At 41.4% G+C, this 24,495-nt stretch overlaps 1 protein-coding gene across 1 annotated transcript in view; it reads left to right on the forward strand.

Moving 5' to 3' along the window:
* The window catches only part of RSU1 (Ras suppressor protein 1), a 121,363-nt gene extending 98,716 nt beyond the window's left edge, over positions 1-22,647 (forward strand). Inside the window, exon 9 of the mRNA XM_018564123.1 lies at positions 22,242-22,647. Within this exon, the coding sequence (XP_018419625.1) occupies positions 22,242-22,344 (103 nt within the window). The 3' untranslated portion in view covers positions 22,345-22,647. The remainder of the gene's footprint in view (positions 1-22,241) is intronic.
* The last annotated feature ends 1,848 nt before the right edge of the window (positions 22,648-24,495 follow it).

The raw sequence follows: 24,495 nt of genomic DNA on the forward strand, positions 1-24,495 counted from the left end.
CAGAACCGGGAATTTAGATTTCGGGTGGCACCGACTATGTGGATGAGTCAAAGTCGTTTATACCATGCTGTTTTCCTATGATTTAGAGGAAGTAAGGAGATATCTTTTTTGTACACTGTTGATTTAAATTGCCTGGAGTTACTCTTTAGGTTGCACAGCCGTACAGAAATAGCATAACTCCAGGTATTTTCGCTGTGCTATTTTTGCATGTATAGCTTCTGTAGCTGCTGAGTAACTGTAATGTGCAGTAAGCGTGCTGATCTGACTGGCGCATATTCCCCGAGAAATCCCTTTGCTGGCTTCACTACTGAAAGACATCAAATGGTAGCGAAGTTCTTGCTGGGTAAAAAGAAGGCTCTGTGATCATTAGGTTTTATATCTCGCTAGATCTATGACATTCCAGAGCTTGTCACTCTCCGGGAGAGTTATTAAATGCAGGACAATTTACTATAAAAAATAAAAACATTGTGCGCCCTATTTGCATCTAGTTTGGCCAAATAACATTTCAGGGAAATGATAACATGTTACCAGAAGAATGGTAAGAATAACAATTCAAAACCTTGTAGACCTTTGACTCTTCCCTTACCTGAAACCTGTAAAGAAGAAATAATCTGATTCCATGATGCAATGGAAGCGTCTTCAGCGCTGCCCTATATAAGGTTTACTGTTAGAATCTCAATTCAATCTCATCTCAAAGCCCCGCCCCTTCTGCTTTGTAAAAGACTTGCCAACCATGACACTGATCTATGCACAGTGTATAAGCTGATCATTCCAAAGGACAGAAAGTGGTGTAGTCCCTACATCGTTCGCAGGGGCAGAACTACTGCCATAGCAGCTGGTGAGGCTTCCATGGGGGCCAGGACAGAGGGGGACCTGGTCAGGAGCAGAAGGAAAGGCTGAGGTGCAGGTGTCCTTAAAAGAGAACTATGGGGTAAGTGTTTTTCCCCATATTTGTTTTTAGGGTCATGGGAGGACATATACTAGCATCCTCCCGTGACCCAAAGCTCAGTATATCGCAGGCTATTGCCAGCGTTATACTGAGAGTCCTGACAATGATGTCCAGATCCACCCAGCTGTGTGAGTGACAGATGGGCCTGCCTATCTAGAGGCAAAACCAGCTGTGCCCGGCCCCTCCCCCGTTCGTTCCTCCAGTCAGCGCTGGAGGATCAGAGTGGGGAGGGGGGAATACCTGCGGGGAGCGGTGACTGACAGTTACTGCTCACTGCAGGGAGACGATCGGGAAGTAAGCGAATCAGTGCATGTTTCTGCTCACTTCCTGATCGAGAGAGCCTACCTGTGACATCTTCTTTGTCACAGGTCGGCTCTAACTATGAGGATGAGTGGAAATCACTCACCTCATAGTTCTCCTTTTAAGTTCCATGCAGCTACAAGTCAAAAACTGAGCGCAGCCGCATGAAACCTAAGGATACCTGCAAGCCTTTAGTCCCCTGCGAGCATTCATTTGTGTCTTCTATATTTGCCTGAGCTTCAGCTTTAATACTTCTTAGAAATAACCTTCACTGTAGCTGTTCTGGAAGCTCTCTATAAACATTTTATCGTGAACAACCGTGAAATAATATAAAACAACTTTGACTATTTTCTAAAAAAAAAAAAAGATCTGACATATATATATATATAGGCTTAAAATGAGAACTAGCAAGAGGACTATATAAAAAGAGCCTGGCTGTAAATCCACAGGGGTACAAGCGCTTGGTATATTTTCAACATTCCTTAACTAAACCAACAGCCAGGTCCTTGATGCGTCACCTGGTGATGGATGAATCTGAACAGGTATAGAAGGCATAAAGCTTTATCGCCAGAGACATTTTCATCTGCAGCGAGCCCGCCAGAAGACAGACTCAAACAACTTCATCCCACACAGATACTATATAGTGGTTGCCATGCTCCTGAATCTCTATCTCCAGAGGAAGTACAGCAATGAAATTATAAAATCAGTGGTGCATATAGAAATTAACAGATTGGACCTTTCCTTGGCTCTCAGCATTGGTGCTCCACATACATGTGTATGTTTTCTAGTCATGGTCTACTTGACCAAACTCCATCTCTATAAGGACCTTAAGAGCCACTTTTAGTATGTTGTGCCTGCATGTTCAGCTGCCTCTCTGACTCTGCTCTCTGCCATTGTAGTGTGCTCCAGTGTGCTTTATCATGGCAGCACCCAGCTGTGTACGCTTGTCACCTCATTCAGTGACTGGTGCACTGTTCTATCGCATGTTGACTGCATCACTGAGCATCTCTGCCCATAATACTAAGCCCAAGAGCACAGGTAGCTTCCTTAATATGATTAACCAGAGCAGTCAAAACTAAACCAAGCTAAGTGCAGTACTGGCAGCAGGCACCGTAGACTAGTGAATAAAAGCTTCTGATGCTCAGCTAACTAGATTTGTACAGTAAAACCGATCTCCAAGGGGAAAGAGAATACCCCTGCTGTGGGGCTATCCTTGCACTGCAAGGGTTAACTGCTCATTTTTGCCTTGGGGTATTTTACTTACCCGATCTCTGCTCCCCTGGCAGTTGGCGCTCACCTCTGTGCTGTGCCTTGTGGACTGTCCCTCTGTGTCCAAACTTTCTTTTTTATTTTTTTTCCTTTAGTTTAGAATAGAGTGTTGAGAGGTTAGAACCCTGTCAGGGGGTATTGCTGTGTACCTGCTGGGGAGATTTGCCCTCCCTATTTGCGCCAATAAACGTTGTCAGCAGAATGGAAAGTGATAGGAATTTTGGAGAGATTCTCTAAAAAAAAATAGTTGAGAGTTTAGATATACTTCAAAGATTTTTCAGAGCACCACTGCACCAGCAATGATAAAGTTAACTTAAAAATTTTTTTTGCTAATTATACAAAAGACAAACATGCAGCACCCAACAGAATTTGAATATATGTAATAATTACATTACCCCCTTCCCCCCCCCTCCCCCATAAATGCAATATTTATTTTGTACAATAATGAAAAAATTGGAGAGCAAGAAGACATACCCGCCGCACCCAACAGAATTTGAATATATGTAATAATTACATTACCCCCTTCCCCCCCCCCTCCCCCATAAATGCAATATTTATTTTGTACAATAATGAAAAAATTGGAGAGCAAGGATGCAAAAAATACAATAAAACGTGTCCTATCATGCCAATCTTAAATTTGGGAACAACAATGAAGTGCTGGCCTGCCCCCTCCTGCCACGCTATTGGTTATTGAAGCTATTCAATAGGAAGGACCAAAAGGGAGTTACCAGAGGGGGATGGGTCAGTGCTGTGAAAGTCAACATTTGTATATTGGAACTTCTGGGTTTTCGAACTTTTGGGGAACTGTAAAAGCCAAGGGTGCCCTTTCGGGTTGGTTTTGTTACTGGCAGGTTTACTTTTATATTACAATCAAAACTCAAAGTATGTGCTCACTGAAGATGCACTATATTTTCCCTTTAATGAAAATTTAGCAAGCTGACATCAAAAGCTTTCCCCGAGTGCAAGGCAACATTCCATGGGGATGCCAGGGATGAAGAGGCAGTCCATCTACACACGTGTTTGTTGTTTGGTAATATGTTTTTTTTTTCTATGAACTCCTAGTGAATATACATTATACATTATACATTAGATACGACAACCCTTTGATTGAATCCTGCTGATTTCAGGTCAACTCTGCTGCTGCTCTTGTCCGAGGCTCTGTTGGTGGAATGTTTTCTGCAATTGTTACGTGACCGTTAATGCATTTAAAAATCCTTTATAGCTCTGCTACGGAGCGATCAGGGCTGCCCTTGAAGAGGGCACAGAAAAACCTTTTATGGCTTCTGCTGTTCTTCTTTTAGATCTAGAAAGTAACCAGGAACAAAGACCAGTTGGACTTTTTTTTATGTCAGAGGAGCCACTGATATAATTTTGTTTAGGACAATAATATTTCATGCAACAAGTAAAATCTTTTAGTGACCAGCTAGTGCTGTCCTGGAAACATGCATTGTACTTGCTGACTCCAGGGTTGTTACGAACAGCAGTGTTTCCTGTGAAGGAACAGGGGGCCGAACATATCAGTTTCCAGGTTGGCGACCGCAGGCATTTCACGGCGATCATCTGAGAAAGCAGTGTTGCCTTAAAGCTGAATTTGATATTACGAAAACACCAATAAATGCAGTTATGTTTTAATTACAATATTATGAATCATATTTTTAAATGACCTTGTCGCATTAGCAAATATTTTAAACTAGTATCCCCTCCCTTTTAGATTGTAAGCTCTCACGGGCAGGGCCCTCCTTACCATTTTGTGTAATTGTAATGACTTCCTTATATTGTAAAGCGCTGGTCTATATAAATCTTGTATAATAATAATAATATGAAACTCTCAACCTTTTTTCAGTAACGAATCCAGATCAAACAAATATACATCGCCCAGCAAAGTGTTTACATTTTTGTAATGTTAACCTTTTGTCATCTTGTGCTTGCCTAGTTCAATATTTATCAGCCAAGTGATATATTACCCCTGTTAAAGAGACATTCACATGTGAAGTTCCCTCTGTCTGGCCTCTCTTGATGTGCCCCTGTGCTTGTCTGGGGAGACCTTTGGCAGATTGTGAACTGGCGCAACAGTCAAACGTACTGCTATACACATCTACTATCCTCCTGAAGAATATTTAGGTGGGAAAAGCATAGAGAATGTCCTCTATATTACAGCCTGCTTTACACAACCTTTATGTACAGTATTATGTATACATTTTTTGATATTCATAGTGGGTGGTGTATGGGGGTTGTAGGGAGAGAGGATCCATTTGAAATGGTTTGTTTATGCCACTGTATGGACTATCCTGCTCCTATATCAAGTATAGCACTTAGACTGACAGATTAGGAGAGGCAGAGGCTGCAGAAGGGCCAATTACGTGCCTTGCAATCACACATGCTGACAAGGAAAGTGCTGGAGGAGAGAGTAGAGAGATAACCTCATCAGTTGTTTCTCCTCCTTCACGGTCCAGTCACAGGCTACGGCCGAGTAGGTGACCTAGGAGTGTTTCCTAACTAAAGCAGAGAAAATGTATCACTTGACCAGCTGTGCTGTCTGGAAGGGCAGTATGTATCCTAGTACTGAAGAGACAAAAATACAAACCATTCAGCAGATAAGACAACTCGCATATGCATTTCTATGATGTACTTGGCTGCCTGCCTGGGTTTTACTTTTACGGAGAAATGTTTAAGCTGTCCACACACCCATTCTGATTCTACAAGCGCCTTTAGGTCTACCAACAAAGATGTAGCACGAGAACCTTGCTGAAAGGATTCATATGAAATTAATTGTTTTAAGTAGGGCTTCTTCTACATTGTTTTAGAAGAGCTAAGAGATTGTATAAAGATTGTAATGTGTGACCAGCTTTAGGATAACTATATGGTAGTGGCTTTTCCAGAAGGTCGCCTGAAATCTGACTGTTATTGGCCTTTTACCCTCCTGGTCTCCTATTTTCTGAATGTGCGGTATGTGAGGTCCAGCAGTTCATAGATGGCAGCGGTCAGGCGACAGCAGAGATCAGGTGACTAAAAGCCTTGACATTTAGTTTTCCTATTGACTGTGTTTTGGCAGACAAAATATTTCATAGCAATTTGTACCTTCATTCTCGAGGGTGACGTCCGCAGTGACGGCCCCCCATACTTTTCTCATGCCAGAGTATGTTGTTGGCAGTGTCAGTACTGAATGGATAGGAGGTGAATCTGTCTCACAGTTTTGGGAATTGATATAGACAGCGTTGCTGCAGCTGTCTGGCAGAGGTAGCTATTAGCAGACTGTCATCCATGACGAAGCCTCACACTTTGCACAGATACAGATGTCCGTCGCTGAGGTGGCGGCGTGGGGTGGTGGAAATCCTGCCTGCTGCTGTAAGGAAATTAGGGCATTTCCGACTACCTAAGCCTCATTCACAGCTGCTCTGCATGTGCAAATGTATCCGAACACAGGGGGGCAGCTGCAGCCACTGTCAGCCTGTCATTGCTTTGCACAGGCTCAGCGTTAAAGCGATCTGCTTCCTGTTTGTCCAGTTGCATTCTTGCTGCAGCAGTCGCATGTTTGCCTTGTGAATGAATCCAAAATGTCTGAAAGAATAACTGCAATAAAACATGGAAGTTCAAATTCTGCTTCCATTGATAACACAAAGCAGTTGTTTTCTCTTTTTTTATGTAATATGTAAATCCTTGAAACTGTGAACAAAAGTCTGGAGCACATGAAAGTGCACATTGTTCATAGCAGCAAGATTCTAGCTGTTACTAAGGCATCGCAAATTTGGATATAGTGTAAATAAAAGAGTCTGGCTGGATACTGAACTAAATATTTTCCCTTTAATTCTGATAGAATCAAACATAAATAATATTATAAAAGTACTCAACATCAGCGTTACATTGTATGTAAGTATATGTAAAGTATAGGGCTGTGCAAATTAACGATTCATTTCTCGATTAATCGTTAACCTTTTTGATCGATTAAATTTTTTAACCTTTTTGATCGCTAATGAAAATACTCACCTCTCTGCCAGCTTCCGGGAGTCCCGTCGGAGATCCGGTGACGTCACGGACATCGACGTCACCGGACTCCTCCCCCTTTCCCCAAGTGGCTCCGTCGGCTAACGAAGGGAAGGGGAGAGGAGTTCGGTGACGTTGATGTCCCCAAGTGGCTCCGTCGACTAACAAAGGGAAGGGGGATGAGTCCGGTGATGTCGATGTCCGTGACGTCACCGGACTCCTCCCCCTTCCCTTCGTGAGCCGCTTGGGCCGGTGAGTTTGCCCAAGAAACTTTCTGCACGAGCGCCAGCCAAGGCATTGGCCTATATACATAGAGCACAGCAATGAAGTAATAAAATGAACTAAGATAACACTAATCCAGCACGTTATTATTCTGAGTTGCCCCACTCAAGCGGCGGCCATATTGAGTGGGGCACGTGAGATTAATAACGTGCTGGATTAGTGTGATCCTAGTTCATGTTATTACTTCATTGCTGTGCTGTATGTGTGTATGGCCAATGTAGTTGGATCTGCATGTGCGTTATAATTAATTTAAATTAATCAATTTAAAAAAAATTCGATTAATCGAACACGAAAATTTTAATCAGTAACAGCCCTAGTAAAGTATATGCAATCCCAATCATTAACGTATAATTAAACACTTGGTTGGCAAGCAGTAGATATGCTAAAACATTTAAAAAAATAAAACTTATCAAAAAAGTAATTACTTACCTTTGTCACCGCCACTCGCTTCCGTCTGAAGATCTGAAGCTTCTCGAGCGGCCGAGCAGGATGACGGGGCGGGGGCACATGCACAGTAGAGATCTTTGGCGGGCAGAAGAGGAGAGACACAGCGGAGGTGAATGCACGCAACCAGGAGCGTGCATGTCGGACAGACACTGTGGGACCCAAGGAGTCTGCGCTGGATCAGAGGGACTTCTCAATACAAGTGGCAGGAAGAAGATGATCGGATCAAGAGGCTTCATTTAAGGGAAGTCCTTAAAGCAGCATTGGGGGGGGTATTTAGTATCACTTTAAAATCTCATTTAGGCTTGAATGCGTTAAAGTAATTTCTGCAAGTTTCATTAAAATAATATCTGGTCATCCGGCTATAAAGGTCTGTGTTCAGGCACTTCCTTTTTAGGGTGACAACGCTCTGTTCCTGACAGAGGAAAACAATAATTTAATTTTTATTTAAAAAATGTTTATGATACAGTTCTTCAGCAAACTAAATGTCATTTGTAGTTAGGGTTCAGGTCTACTTTAAGTTGACAGTGTCTCGTTGACAAATAGATCTGTTTTGTCCATGATCCAGCTTAAATTTCTATACTAGGGGTAAGCAACCACAGGACTTCAGCTGTTGTGGAACATCAAGTTCCCTGATGCATTGCCAGACTCTGGTAGCCACAGGCATGACCTCCCGAGGCACAAGCATGATGGGATTTGTTGTTTCACCACAGCTGGGGTGCCAAGTTTGCCTACTTTTATGCTAGAATGCCCAAGTGCTGTAAAAAGAAAAATTGATGGAACATCTGCAGCCTGAAGAAAACATCAGTTTGACTTGGATCTAAAGAGGAAAGTCAGGATTTGCCTCCTTGAGATAAGCAGCATCATGTACCAAAAAGGGAATTACAAGCCATGAGAGCGATGGGCACAATTCACCTTGTGTCATTGAACTCGGTTATTTGCAGTCGGTTTCACTCATGGCTGCTTCTGTCATGTGGAAACCCTACCGAGCCTTCTGATGGAATGTCAGGATCACATGAGGTTCACATTCAGAGTGCCCTGCAACTGGAAGTGGTCCCATGAGTGATACAGCGGAGTGGGAATCCATTTAATTAGCAATAGGGCACCGCCCACACAGGCATCACTATACTCTTTCTTACATCGCTGTATCACTTTAAACTTACTATTGCTGCCACTTGGTATAGTAACTGCTTATGGATGTGTGGGCAATAATATATTTAGTTTACGTGTTTGCATGTAGATAAACTTTAAAGCAGAGCTGGACAAATCCCCAGAGCCAAGTAGCCTATGCTCCATAAAGTTTAAAGCTGCCACCTAAAGCTATTAGTAGGACTGTTCTTTCAAAAACTCTTATCAAAACATTCAATAATAGCATCAGAGACTTGGCAAATTTTGTTTGAAATTTTGTTTTATTTGAACATTCAATTTTTGAATGAATGGAGCTTCCTGAATAAAAACCACGTTCACTGTTCAAATTGAATTCCGTAGAGAAAAATTTGCAAGAAATTCTATCCGTGTACAGTATACCCAGCCTAAAGTACAATTAAACCTTCAGGGTTTTTTTTTTTGTGCAAATATATCTACTGCTAGCAAGCAGTAGATATATGCAAAAACATAACAACAAATAAAAAAACTTACCAAAAAGGTTTTTGCTTACCTTTGTTTCAGTCGCTCGCTAACATCCGAAGATCTAAAGATTCTGGGGGGGCCATGAAGGATAATGGGGCGGGCGCATGCGCAGTACAGATCTTCGGCAGGGGGAAGAGGAGAGACACAGTAAAGCTGAATGCACACAGCCGTGAGCGTGCACGTTGGACAGACACCGCGGGACAGGAAGAGATCGGAATCTGCGGTGGATCAGAGACCAACACCAGCGCTGGAAGGATTGCTGAATACAAGAGGAAGGAAGAAGATTATCAGATCAATAGGCATCATTTAAGGAAAGTCCTTAAAGCAGCATGGGGGGGTGGGGAGGGGGTGCGATATTTGTGACTTTACTGTCCCTTTAACTTTTGGGGATTTCTCTAATTGCTGTCAATAGAGCTGACTCTTAAGAAAAATCCTGCTGGCTCTTGAATTGGACAGACTGGCTTCTGAGTTCCAAATTAATGTATCCACCTCTGTGTATGCAAATCCAAGATCTGTTTTTCAGTATGTTTAGCATTAAGCCTCACTGTTTCCAATTTTCTCAAGCAAATCTTTTTTTTATAAATGTGTTGCAAAGTTTCTTACCAGGGGATCAGAACTTCCTGTTGCAGGCTGACCGATAACTCGCAATTGTCTACCTGGCGTGTAAGCTCCACCAGTGAGCCACTGGACTGCTCATCACTTTCCGAAAAATGGCAATATTCCTTTCTTATTTTAATTCTGTTCCAGTCTAGGGCCTTGACATGCTAGTATGTTGCATTAAGGCATGTGTTCTTGTCACATGTTAACGTTGCGTTGAGGCAACTCTTTTAAATGAATGGGCTGGCATTGCACCAATACCTCTAAACAAAAATGTTAAAAAGGCACCATTTTTGACAACGCAGCCTACTCCATTGCATGAAAATATGCTGCTTTGGGGTGTCATTTAAAATGAATGGAAGCAACACTGGAATCAACTGAAGAGGTGTGAATGAGCCCTCAATCTTTCAATAAACTGTATGGAACCTGTCAGCATATTGGCCAGTTTTGACTTCACAATTGACTAAATTCGGGTTATCAATCAAACTCATCGGTGGCAGTTTGCTTAATCTCTGGCTATTACTTCCAATCTGTATCACTTGCACCTCCATGTAGATTGTAAGCTCTCACAAACAAGTTCCTTCTAGTCCTCTTGTATGGAATTGTATTGTAACTGTACTGACTTCCCATATTTTGTCAAGCAATAAAAAAAAAACTTGGCACCATATAACTCCTGTATAATCAGAATAATTTTATTTGCAATTCCTGGCAGCTTAAAAAGTGGATGAAATTGACCAAACAATTGCCACACATGGCCCGTTTAAGACACAAAGGCCCGTTTCTGGTAAATGAACGTCAAATGTGTGATTACCTATGTCATATTCTTACTTAGCCACGTGGTTCTACTAAATGTGAAATAAAATAATGTATGCATTAATTAATGATTGAATATCAGTTTTCTTTTCCCTTTGGCAGTTTACAACACAGAAAAACTGATCTGCATTGTTTTCTTCCTAAAGTAGTACATCTGCTCTATAATACAGTGCACACGTAATATATGGGCGATGGGGTATGATTTATATACCTGTTGCATGTCTGTCAGGATATGTTTACCTTCACACAAGAAATCCCCTGAGTTGTGGTTCTTTGTAAGCTAAAAGGAAGAAAAAAAACTACTTCATTTGGATTTTTTATGTAGCGGTGCAAAATCTTAAGTGGGAAATTACAGCATTAAGCACAATGTCATTTAATTTGAAAGAATCGGCCATTTTCTTAAACGCTTAACTAATGTACCGGCCTACAGCTATCGATTTCCTTCCGCATTTATTATGTGGACGGTAAATCCACTGCGCTCTCCAGAGAGGCCGCCTCGTGAACTGCACGTTCGCCGGTGACAGCTCAGACCACCTGATACATAAGCAAGGACACGGCCTAATATCCTGGCAATTGCTCAGGGAATTTTTATTAAGTAAAGGCCCCATTAAAGCAGACAGGATGATAAAGCTTAATGAGCGGCTTTCTCGTCTGATATTGTTAGCTTTGCGGGGATAACCAGCATGCTCCATTTTTTATTTTATTTTTGCTCTTGTGGGGCAACAGAAGAATGTGAGACTCCGCAGTCTTTTTTTCTTTTTTTTAAAGCGTTACTCTAGACATATGTACAACAATACCCCTCTAATCCAAATATGTACAGGCAGTGCCCGGGTTACGAACAAGATAGGGACTGTAGGTTTGTTCTTAAGTTGAATTTGTATGTAAGTTGGAACAGGTAAATTTTTTAAGTGTAACTCCAGCCCAAAACATTTTTTTAGTTTTGGATAGCATAGGGAAGGGTTAACCCCCTGTAACGTTTGTTTTGCTGTGTGTGCCCCTGTTCAGAACATTTACCCTCACTTTCTGTCCCTGTGGCAATTGGATTTTGAAAATTTTGGGTTGTCGTGGAAACAAGGATTGGTGATAAAGCTTCAGTGGAGATACCTTTTTTCCATGATCACTCTTACAGGAGTGAATGTCCCTTCCTAGGGGTAGATTTCCCTTCACTTCCTGTTGTCTCAAGGACAGGAAGTGAGATTAAATCTTTCTAATGAGGATACAGACAGCAGTAAAAAACACACAGTGACCTGGAAGAAGAGGGGGGCACCCCTCGTCTGCACGTCTTACAAGAGCCAACTTCCTGTTAAGTATGTAGAGTACTACGAACCAGACCCAAAAAGGTGGGCACTCATCATCGGCACGAGCGCGGTCACATTACAACTACCCCTGCTGTACACTAATAGCCCCCATTTGTAAGTAGGAGTCGTATGTATGCAACTCGGGGACTGCCTGTACTTGTTTTTTTTGTTTTTTTTTATACAGCCAATTCCAGTGACCTGACTGTGTAGCTTGCACTAATCCCTATCACCACAAAACACAGACTGCAATACCAGCAGTGACAGGGAGCCTGGTGCCTTGCGACAGGCAGTGCTGGCCACCCACGAGCAGCAGAATCTCATACATATTAATGGGGGTCTACCTCTGCCATGTGGGGTATCGCCATGCACGCCGGAGTGAGAGCAATAATACTAGGGCCAATATTTACGCGTATCTCTCAATTGATTACCTTTGGGGGCTTTTAAAGCGCCGTCTATGGACTTTTTGATGTACTGAATTTTGTCGCCGTTTCACGGGAGCACACAATTTTTGCCCTGGGCATGTTGGGTATCTATTCACCCATTGTAACCTTGTCTTTTATATTTTATTAAAATAATAGGAATTTCATTGTATTTTTAGCATTTAAGTGCATTTTTCACAAACGTTTGGAAATAGATAAAAAGTTGCGCTAATATTGTGCAACAGAAAAATTTGCAACTGCCACCATTTTGTTCTACAGGGTCCTGGCTTTCAGAAAATATATCATGTTCTAGGGTTTGAAGTAATTTTTAGACCTAAAATGTGGATTATAACATGTGGAAAAAAAGGCCTCGGTCATGAAGGGGTTAAGCAGCTTATAGAATACAACTACGCATGATATCCACACAGTTTATATATAGGGATGTAAACACTAATAGCCTTGGTGCATTATCCTAGGAGCACATCATACTATACAGAGTGGAGATAGTAGTATATAAGGGGCACATGCTGGGTTTACATGTGATTAATGCTGCTTGTCATGTGTGCCTGAGGGATGTGACCTTATTACCAGGATGTCAGAATTCTTTTATTTCATTAGGATTCCATCAGTTTATTGTGGAACTAAATGAACTGCTTTGTTATTTTAGATTATATTAAGTAGCTTTGTTTTGTGGTCCATTACTATTTATATAATTATGCTTTTATATAGCACCAACATCATCCACCTCACTATCGGAGCACAAGAGCTGTAACAATGACACTATAGCCTACACAAATACACCGGGTCATAAGGGCTGGAAAACATGCCCCAAAAACGCGTACATTCTTTTATTTAGTGTGTTTTTATCTGCAACTGGTTTATGTACCTGGATTTGATCTGCTATCAGCCTGCATATCGGAACCAATCAGATGGCAGGGCTGTTGAAGCCTCAGGACTGGAAGGACTGAAATACAAATTATTTGGCAGGTCAAACAATTCTCTTGATTTTCAATGAATAAATACTCTGACTACATGTATTGCTGTTGTGTTTACATCTGTCCAGCGTTCGGCTTTAACCCTTTCACTGCCACAGATGTAAGGTTATAGTGGAACAGAAATGCTTCCAGCAGGCCAGCTCGGTAACCCAGAGTCTGCAGTGTCACAGAGGATGCATTTCCTTATGCTATAGGCTCATAGTCACTTCAAGAACAATGAACTTATAGAAGGGTCCCCCAGACTGCTGTATTATGAATAGCTGTGATCAGAGGATGACAAGCCACTGTTCAAATGTGACAGACCCCACTGCCACCCTCTCCGCAACACTTTTGTGCTCTCTTCTAATGCAGAGCTTTAAATGTACTTCAGTTTTGTGCTTTGTTACTTTTAAAAGGGGGGGGGAAATGATGTGTAGAAGGGAATTCAAGAGAAAAGGAGCAGTACAAGGGGATTTCAGGAGATGTGATTGAGAACTGGTGACCAGGTATTACACAAAGCATGTCCATATTTCCCAGTATCTTAAGTGGGTCAGAAATCTCCAAATCCATTCTGCCTGTAGTCTAGTCTGACCATATATGGGCACGTCCACACCTATTTTTGCTGAGTCCTCCCCTGAGGAGTTAGGAGACTACAGCACTGCATACAGACCAGTTAGATTTTGCTGACCTGTTGCAGTATTTGAATCTCAGTATCAACTTTTAGCAGCATTATTCTTTCAACCTAAATCATATAAATGATTATTATTATATCTTTCATAATGACACATACAGAGAGATATTTTCTGCCATAGGGGAAAACATTTTTGATAAAATGGCTACGGCATTTGGTGTCCAGACACAACCACAGCACACAATGCAGTTCCAGGGACAACCCCCTTTCTTACAGACTCAATCTCTGCTATAATAAGCTGATTCCTAGACCAGCAGTACAAATAGCATGGTAAGTTCGGTGGTGATTTTTGTTTTGCGTATAATCTGCATTTTTGTGATATAAATTGATTAATGTTTTGTAATGTATATTGGTGTATCGAATCCCCACCACGGTGAATGTTTCTGGAAAGGTGTCGGCCATGGAAAAGCGGTACAGTTAAATTGTCCAGAAATATCCTCTGTAAACCTTGAGCGCAGATACATTCATCTGTGACAAATTCTAATCCTGGCCTTCACTTTGTGAGGAGTTCTAGGCTTGACATGTTGTTTATCGTGTTCCTGCCCATTAGCCTCTATACATGGCTAGACACTTGAACAGTAAACAGAGTGTGCTGCCTGCTCTCCGACAATTCCCAGAAATACAGTTTGGGTAAAGCGATGAAGGCCCAGCTGCTCGATTCTACACAGATTCTTCATCTATAGTCATTCTGAACCTAAAGAGAATCTATACTAATTTTATATGATATATTGTTAAGCTTAAAGAGACCCTGTCACTAGGTAAAACATAAATAAAATCAAGTATTTTACATGTCACGTTTTTTCTTTCCGTGAATTATTTTTCTTTATTCACTTGCAATGTGCCTTTGAACGTGTTATAACATTTTACTTAAGAGTCAATTCCCTAGCACAGCCCTCTTCCTCCTTTCACAACATAGCGTCTCCTCTCCTGGGAGTGTCTAATTACTGTTTGTTTATTCCCATTCAATTCAGAGATCACTTTTTTTAGGTGCTTGATGTCCTCAGTCTGGTGGCTAGCATCATTCATCCCACTTCTTCTGAGCCCAGGTCGTCCTAGGCCTGCAGCCAGCTTGTGATTGGACAGTGAAATGAAAAAGTGCACAGTGATGAGCTCATCTCTCTGTTGATCTGCTCTTTCTTCTTATCAGCACATGCAATGACGTTCTCCTGGTGTTGCTTCTTCCTAGGGATGCACCGATACTAAGTACCGTACTCGGTACAAGTACAGATACTTTTCCAGCTCTAAGACTAGACTAGAGAAAAATTCAAAAGTTAGGAGGCAGCTGTCATTTGTAAGGAGCACACGGAGCTCCTGGGATTTGTACATCTCTGTTTTAATGTATGATTTTGTTTTTATAAATATATATAAGGGATGCACCGATACCAGTTTTGCAAGTACAAGTACTGATGCTTGTCCAAGTACTTACAGATACAAGTACTGATACAATTTTGTTTATTGTCATGTGACAGTTTTTCTAAAACAATACAGACTAATGATTTCCGGACAGTGGTGGAGCGCCAGAGCCTGGTCCCAGCTGCAACCCTGCTAATTCTCATGAAAATGCCAAGTATCAGCACTGGTACTCGAAAAGTATCGGTGTATCCCTACTTCTTCCTCTCACAAGGTGGGTGCTGCCTGCACCGGGTGACACCATCAGAGGGGGGTGTAAACCACCTCTGAAAAGTTAGGCACTCGGTCATGGACTGGGATCCTCTCTTTACCGGCGTCCATCACCAGCAGTTAAGTGCATGTGACATCATTACACGTGATAACATTACGCATGTGCGTGATGACGTGCCACCGGCCTGGTGACGACCTTGTGCATTTACCATGTGGAGCTTCTGAGAAAATTTATTATTTTTGAAAATATGCACCAAAGTACAAACATAACTTGATGATATATGAATGATATAGCCAAGGCTGAAGTTTTTAATATACGGCATAGATGACATTATGAAAGTAGAATTACATTTTCACTGTTGGTGGAGGATTAGGTTTTCATGTGTATATTACAGAATATCTCTTTCATAGACACATCCCGGTGCTGTAAGTGATAGAACTGATTGTAGTACTGTCAGACTACAAAGGTTACCCAACTACATCCTACAGATGATACTGCCGGCAGGTGGACGACTTGAGGTGCAACTGAGCATGTGCTTATGTGCTGTGACTGTAGAACTCCCCGCAACTATTTTCAGAGCAGGAGCCTCTGCCTATGAGGCAAGATTATTGCAGGCTGCCATCTGCAGCCAAACGCAAGCTCCTGGGCAACCCAATGACTTGTAATTGGAAAGAATATAGCTGTTTCAAAGCAATGCTTATGAAGATCACCTGTCACATTCCATTTGTTTCTATAGAATGAGAATGAAGAACAGGAGTAATGGTGGATTCATTTTTGATGTCACAAGATTCTTCAAGCCTGGGTATGCTTGGTGCCCAGAATTTCGTCTGGTTAGGAAATTAGGGATTGAAAATGTAACCTATTTCTAGAGAAGATCTACTCCTTTTGAAGTATGCTTTTGCTGGACAGTTTCTTAAGTTTTTTTAAACTTTCCTTAAAAATCGCTACATCTTCCCTTTACCCGTAGATACAGTTGACTAGGTTTGACTATGCATGACCATATTTGAATTCAATCCCACTCTAAATGAAGCTTGCTCCTGCATACCTAATCAGTCCAGATACAGGACCAGTGTGGATTCCTTAAGCTGGCCGTACACCTTACAATTATCTGCAGATTTTCTGTGGTCAGATGGAAAAGGTGCAACAGATTCCTCCATCTACACTTAACTATGTGGATGGAGTAATCTCCACCTGGGCCAATCTGTTGCACTTTTTCCATCTGACCACAGAAAATCTGCAGATAACTGTAAGGTGTATGGGCACCTTTAGAGACATGTCAGTTAGACGCTTTGAGCCTTAAGTTGTGCTGAGTGGACTGTAATAACATTACCGACATCCAGTTGCCTTGTTCCAATGGACTTCAATATTTGATCATTATCCTGGTATTAAATATTGTGCGATGGAGTTATATATTTTCACATTCAGCTGTGGTTAAAACTTCTTGCTAATCCTAACTTCTCTCTATACGTCTGATCATCTAAGAGATGGACATTAAGCTGGGTGGCTGTCTAAATCCTACAGAAACGGGTAAACTAGATCAGCCTTTCTCAACCAGGGTGCCGTGGCACACTGGGGTGCCTTCTGGTTTCCTCAGGGGTGTCTCAATAGTTTGTCATGGTAGGACTTTGATGTAAATGGGGAACTCTAATGTAAAAAGGGGGATTTTGATATGAAAGTGTGGCTCTGATATAAGGAGGTTTCTGATGTGAGGGGTGGGGTGGGGGGACCTGCTGTAAAGGGGGCTTCTGATGTAAAAGGAAGGGGCTTCTAATTTGAAGGGGGGCAATGATGTGAAAGGGGACTTCGATGTGAAGGGGGGCTCTTGATTTGAAGGGAGGACTTTGATGCAAGAATATAACCTTACTTTTTCATAGGTTTTTATGTGTGGGGTCCACTCTTACATTTTAGACTGGGGTGCCTCAAGATTTTGCCTACTTTTTAAGGGTGCCCTCACTGAAAAAAAGCTTGAGAGATGTTGAACTAGACAATTCCAGCCTAGAGATATGAGAAGTGGATCTCATTAATATCACTTATAAATAGTCTGTTCTTACTAATCACACCTGATATTTGCTTATTGGATTGGACTGAGACACATTGATGTGATGGAGGAACACAGTCGGATGTGATCACACTCTCTGGATTCATGTTTTTGCCATAATCCACTGAATAGCTTGCTGGATCATATACCAACCACTAATAGAGGCGCTATGTTGGATATTTGATGAGTCTTGTAACTAACAAGCAGAGATATAACAAATACACTTTTAATTCTTTATAAGAAAGCTTGACTTCCTACTATTATTTTGCAACCTAGTGACAATTTTTACAACAAAGGCGTTCCTTTTTCATTTGAATACATTTCCAGAGGCATCAACAAGCTTGACAATTTTGAGAGAGGTTCTGTTATATTTTTTAAATTGTGTATGTTGGTTTGTCTGTCTGTTTAGGATATGGCTGTAATAACTTTATCAAGTTCTTTTTCTTTTTGAGATATGAGTATTTAATAAAAATTGTGTATTAATTATGCTCCATACACTTCAACCACAATGTATTTATATGATCTATTTTTCTCTGCCTTCCTTTTAACTGCTGGCTTGAAGTCCTATTATTACTGTTTTTGCATTAAACCCCCATTTGTTGTTAGATTGTTTTCTTACTTAAAAACTATTGGCAAGCACATTCTAAAACAAAAATGTGACTCTCACTGCAATACACACCATCTCTCTGGCACTGTTCCCAGCAGGTTCACCATTCGAAGATGATGAACAGCTTCCAGAAGGCTCCATTCACACTGGGGCACATGTCCACGCATATTTGGCTGTACAGACTAACAGAAAAAACAATGCACTTCAATGTGCATTGTTCAGACTATAGACTGTGCGGTACAAGCTCTAAGATGCTTTACCGGCTTGTCTTTAGAAGAAGATGCAAGACATGTCTGTGCTCATTGTGCCAGGACGACCTCTTGTAGTTTGTTGTGGCAATGTGCAGTAAGTGTGACAATGCTGCTACAACATACCTGGGTATAAACGGGCATTGTTGTCACCCTTAAAGAGGAAGTCCTGGTAGTGATGTTTTCAGATTTTTCAACATATGTTTTTATAAGGGTTTAGATACACTGTAAACTCCCTTTGCTTTGGTCTAAAGATCTCCATACGCATTTCTGGGTCTGACCTATAGCCACTCTGTTGCTAAAATATGTAAAGAAATGTTTTTAATACTCACCTCTCCCACAACCCACAGTAGCAAAGAGATACCTAAAGATCCTGCAGAATCAAACACTTTCAGGAGTGTTGATTTACCTGGTTCCCTGCTGCGTGCTGTGGTTCATTCCGCCGACCTCTGCTTCATTAGCGGACTCACTAGTGACATAGGTGACATAGGAGTGCAGAGGGTGACCAGAAATTTTAAAAAATCCAGAATTGTTGGATTCTGCAGGCTATTCAGGCCCCAGTATCTAGTCACTCTTTGAAGGTAGGACTTTATTTGTAAGGCTTCATTTTAGCAATAGAGCTGCTTCTAAAGAAGAACACAAACCAAGGCGATGAAAGTGCCTGGCATAAGACTTGAAACAATAACATGGCTAACAAAAGCATATCTGTGACGGCACTGCACCCTAACAGAGACATCTACAGCACAGCGAGCAGGAACTTCTGCCAGAACACCTAACGGCTCAGCTATGTGATGGGGAAGTGCTGTCAGGATCTTCCTGCATGATTGATTGTAGGGACAACACTACCAACACATCAATGCCACAATAATAAGCGCTGCTGATTACATGTTGACAATGTATTCTGGAATTAGAATATCATGTACTCAAGGCATACCTCGGTGCATGTGCATGCTTGAGAAGACAGAAGGTGAAAGATTGATGTGTTTTATAAAGGCTTTGGGGGAGTCAAGTTCTACATTCTTCTATTATTCCTGAAGAAATGGATATGAGGACGTCAACTTGCGTTCGTTTTATCTCCTCTTATCTTCAGGCAGTCTTGTATAGCAGACATCTAGAGGTGCCTACATGAATGTTCAGTTACATTGCAGAGCTTTCCATGTTCCAGGGATCACTAATATACAAATAAAGACTTTAGGTTTTTAAAGATATTTTACTTACTGGTGGAGTTTGATGCGCTGACTCGGCCCCTGGCTTCTATTATATCTAACATATTCCAATAGCTGGATCTCCCTGCCTAAAATTGTGGTGCTATTTCTCTCTACCTGGGAGTTTTGTGTGTTCCTCTCCACCTTTTGTGTGTTCCAGCTCCTCTTGTTATATTCTCCATAATGTCAAATAAGTACAAAACACAGTAAAGTGGGAAGCCTTCATTATGGCAACAGCAGATATGCAGACCTTGAATGCCCAACAGATCTCAACAACAGAGTCCCTAGAAAATATAATCATTTTCAGATGGCTTAATTAAATCCTATTCACACTTTGCTTGGACTGTTCCCTTACTATTGGTCAGTGAGGCCATCCATTTGAAGACTAGACCAATAATAAGCCATGGAAGATGTGAGGAGGGGAGGGTAAGGTGTCAATGCAATAAGTAAAAGTATATGTCTAGCCAAAACATTTTCTTTAATTCTTGGATTGAATGGGAAAGGCTTAGAACCCGCCCCCATCCCCCCCCGCTGGGTTTTTACTGCTATCCAGGACTCCGGCCTGGTTCACACCTGGGCGTTTTACAGCGCTGATCGACACGCTGTCAAACGCTCAGCATGTAAAAAACAATAATTGCCTATGGGCATGGTTCCCACCTGGGCGTATTTCTGCGCTTTTTATTGGTTTCTGATGTTACCTCACTTCCGCTCTTGTAAAGCTGTAGTCACCGGGACAGTAAGTAAGAGAAAATCCTTCCAATGGAGCCATAGATGACAGTAAAAACTTTCTAACTCTTCCCTACTGTATCCATTTAAAGGCCATTACAACAACAACACAAAAAACACCCTTTTGGAAGGAGGGGAGTGGTGGAGTCTGAAGGAATATCCCCCAAGTAGCTTTTCCAAATGTCTAACTTTCACCTAAATCTTACATTTCACCGAAATTTGGTGAAATTATCTCTCTTTCACTCGTAACTAGCTCTAAGCCATTCACATCAGTCATGCCTCCAGGTGAACATAGTCTACTGTCCCGCATTCCTACAGACACAGTAGAGTCAATGTACTTGAAAGCCGACTAACCAAGCAGTATGTATTTGGATTGTGGGCTCAGAGAATCTGGAAGGGACTAACACAAACACCAGTTTAACAAGCAAACTCTATGTAGACCTGAGTTTTCAGAGGGAATTGAACTTTAGCCCCACAGCACTATCTCCTGAGCCTCCTGGTAGCAAGTTAGAGCTTCTTACAAATAACAGTAATTTATATATATCCTTTAAAACATGAAAATGTTGATAGCAGTTTTCCTTTAGGCATTTTGCTCTTCCATATCTCTTGTGAAGAGAAAATGGGCCAGGCAGTTGTCTATCAAATGTGATCTGACATATCAGGAAAGCTGGAGCTCTCAGTGACAGGTACATGCTATGAATTAGATATATGTGACATGAAAAGGCTGAGCAACCAGCATGTCTTCCAGCTTTGTGTCCGGCTGCAGGTCAGGTAATAATAAAGTACAAATGAACACTAAAACAAAAGAAAAATGTAGCACAGAGCCGACTTCAGGTAGCAAGGCACTAGCTGTGATTGTCATAATATTTTATGGTTTGCACATTTCAGTCTGAGCATACAAAATATAACGAAAAGCACAAAGTAGCACTGCAGTCACTGAGGTTTTTAGCCTTCACATTTTAAATGCTAGCCTGAGGAGCAAGAGTGTGTACAACCAACATTTGCAAAACTTTATACCGTTTAGTTTCCTGTATTTTTCAAGTATTTGTAGGGGCATGACCCAGTGTATTCCCACACCTTCCACCCCCCTCTATATCATGTCCAAATATTATTTGTATCCTGTAGGGAGAAACGGTTTTTAATACTCCCTACGATCTCACCAGGCTTTTAAAATTCTTGCAGGGGCAGCTGCTGAGAGCTTAGTTCCCATTGACGCAGATACTCCCCCTGGTCTACATCTGCCATGATCCCTTCTCCTACACGCATTGGGTGGACAAGCTCTTGGGAGTCAAGGCAGATGCAATATTTTGCTGGGAAATGAATCGGTGTATACCTAAGGAACAGGACAGGGATGGCTGGGGATAGGTAGAGCTCTGCAGTATGGAGGGTAGGGCTGGTAACGCTGCTTGGGATTCCTGTGCAGCAGAGGCATTGGTGTCAGCTAACAACAAAACGTTAGGAACTCATTGGATTTCTGGCAGGATCAACAGATATTTTTCTGTAAGTTCAGAGTTGGACAAGAAATTGAACATGTGGGGGTAATGTGCAGGTTTTGCAGAGATTCGCTGCATATATACACTTCAATATGAGTTCAAAACTTCTAGACTGGAACTGTTGGTGGTTTAAAGTAAACCGGTCATGAGAGAAACACAGAGGCCACCATCCCTGATGTATTTATTTTTTATAATAGAAGAATTTAACAGAAGAAGCTGGAACACACAAAGGTGGGGAAGGGTAGGGGGGCGTGCAGACACCCAAAACATGCAGGTAGACAGGGACAGATATGAGGGAGCATGCTGGTGGAGCATCCAAGACATATAAGAAGTGCCCCTTTAACGCTCACAGCCAGTCAACTGATCTTTTCAGTAGGTGGTCAGCATTTGCTCCTCCCATATTTTTTTATTACACTTTACTTCGCAGATTCAAGAAAGCCGTTTGAGGCTTACTGAAAGCTTTTCATTTCTTTTTGTAAACTTGGTCCTTTAGGTTGGCGTTCAAAAGCTGAAGTTTGTATGAACCAGTCAATACAGATATTTCTTTCTGGTTTATTTGTGTGTGTGAGATGAATAGCAGTGACTGGTTTAAGTAATCAATACTATTTTCTGATGTTTTCCCTGTGTAATGTATATTCCTTCTTTTGTGTTTTGCAGCCTCTATGGAAGACACATGCAGGCAAACCCTGAGCCCCCAAAGAAGAACAACGACAAAACCAAGAAGATCAGCCGCAAGCCCTTGGCAGCCAAGAATAAATAGATTTCTGATAGGTGCCATGTTTTCACAGCCTGCCTGCATGTGCCTAATTATTACTATTTATTTCCTTGGACGGGAAGAGACTGCCATTACTCTAGGCCATGAGAAGTGACCTTGTTTGCCTTACTTATATTGTGCTTTTCAAGAAGAATTATTAGCTATGCATCCATAACTGTTACACTTTTATATTTATATACATATTAACAGGCATTAACAGAGGCACTTGCCATTATACATTTCACAGACATTATTTTGTGTATTCTTTTGATTGTATTATGTACTCTGCTTTAATAAGGAATAAGGAATTTTAACCAAAACCACTGTATAGTGATGAGCAAATAGATTTGTGAAGCAGATTGCATGTGAAGATTTTTCATACTTCTGAATTTCATACAATTCACCCGTCACAATTGTCTGAATGACCTAATTGCTCTGATTCTCCGCAGATCTTGCAATTATTTAGGGGAATAAAAATTTTTTCCAGTTCTCGTAATATGATCATCACTTTGTTAATTCCCATTTTTACTCTACTTCAACGGTGTTAGTTGTTAGCCCTGAGCTCAGCAAAAAACTGAGAACATGTGATCCTACATGGGGGGCCTTGCAGCCTATCACTGAACCGACATTTTTGCTTAGACAGCAAGAGAGTACAAGTGAATAACAGTACAAACATGGCAATCTCTGTGATAATACTGCAAGATTATAACATTTTACGAGTGGAGATTAACTCCAGGCAAACCTGTAAAGACATTACTTTGTTGACAATATGTCTGTGAAGGTTCTCATTCATCCAGGTCATGGTATATCTGTAAAAATTAAGTCAAGGCAACTGGTCTTGCTGTATTTTTCTTGAAGACGTTTCATTGGTCACCCAACCAGTTTGGATGACCAGTGAAACGTCTTCAAGAAAAATACAGCAAGCCAAGTTGCCTTGACTTATTTTCTTCAGATATTACTTTGTTGACTTATGTATTCCTTCAGAGGTTACAAAATCATTCTTCAAGCCAACTAGCCAGCTAGTGTAATTTAACAGCTCCGATGGTTATAAATGATTTCCCTTTATAATAGGTTCATATCTTAAACATTGCAAGGCTGGGCTCCATTGCAGCAGTGATGGTATTTGTATACTTTCTATGGTACCCACGGAGACTTGAAACTTATGGATCCCTCATTAAGCAAATCTAGGCCAGCTCTCTTGGCAGGCAGCCTCATAATACTGCAAGTAATATTCATGTTTTCTTTATACACATGCTTCCACACACATGGTTGAGAAACTGGTCCTGCTATATCCTATACCTCCAATTGGGCCAAGGGGCTGTGCATCGTAGGTAAAGTGACACTAAACTCAGGAGTTAAACCTTAACAGTACATTCAAGTACCCTATTAACAAAAATGTCTCTTATTTGTGTATCACTCGGCTGTAGATCCTCCAATCATCTCTGAATTGGTGCTGACACTGTCCTTCCTTCTGGAGGGGGGCTACTTTTGTTACCCATGGTCCCTGTGTGTGTTGTAAAGTAGCCAACGTTCCAAGCTCACTCCTGTAATGGATTCTAATTTCCATTCAAATCAGTATAAGTGAGATTGTAGTCCGTCATGGGAGTGATCTTGGAGCGGTGACTACTTTACAACACACACAAGGACCATGGAGAACAAAAGTAGCCCCCCTCCAGAAGGAAGGACAGTGTCAGCACCAATTCAGAGATGATTTGAGGATCTACAGCCGAGTGATACACAAATAAGATACATTTTTGTTCATAGTTAAGGTACTTGAATGTAGTTTTAGGGTTTAATTCCTGGGTTTAGTGTCACTTTAGGGACCAACAGACAATCAGTAGAGGAGATTTTATGCCTTTCAGTACAAGGTGTGGGAGCACATACGAAGATCTCTTTGGGTATCTGCTTTCCATCACCACTACCCATTTTCCATCACCAGCTGACTTCAAGCACAGTGTAAATGCATTGTGCTGGGCCCTTTTTGGCACCTTCGTGAATGGTTAGACCCACTGTCAGGTTTTATTGATGTTTCTTTAACCATTGGGAAAATGTTTCTTCTCTTTTTGTGTGGTCACTGAGACAAATCTCTTCACCAGGAGCACAGACAGTAAGAAAAGATAGTTTTAAAATAGAAATGGGAAGGGTGAGAACCCATTT

Source organism: Nanorana parkeri, unplaced genomic scaffold, assembly GCF_000935625.1.
Source record: "Nanorana parkeri isolate BGI_ZX_2015 unplaced genomic scaffold, ASM93562v1 scaffold23, whole genome shotgun sequence".
Lineage (NCBI taxonomy): Eukaryota > Metazoa > Chordata > Amphibia > Anura > Dicroglossidae > Nanorana > Nanorana parkeri.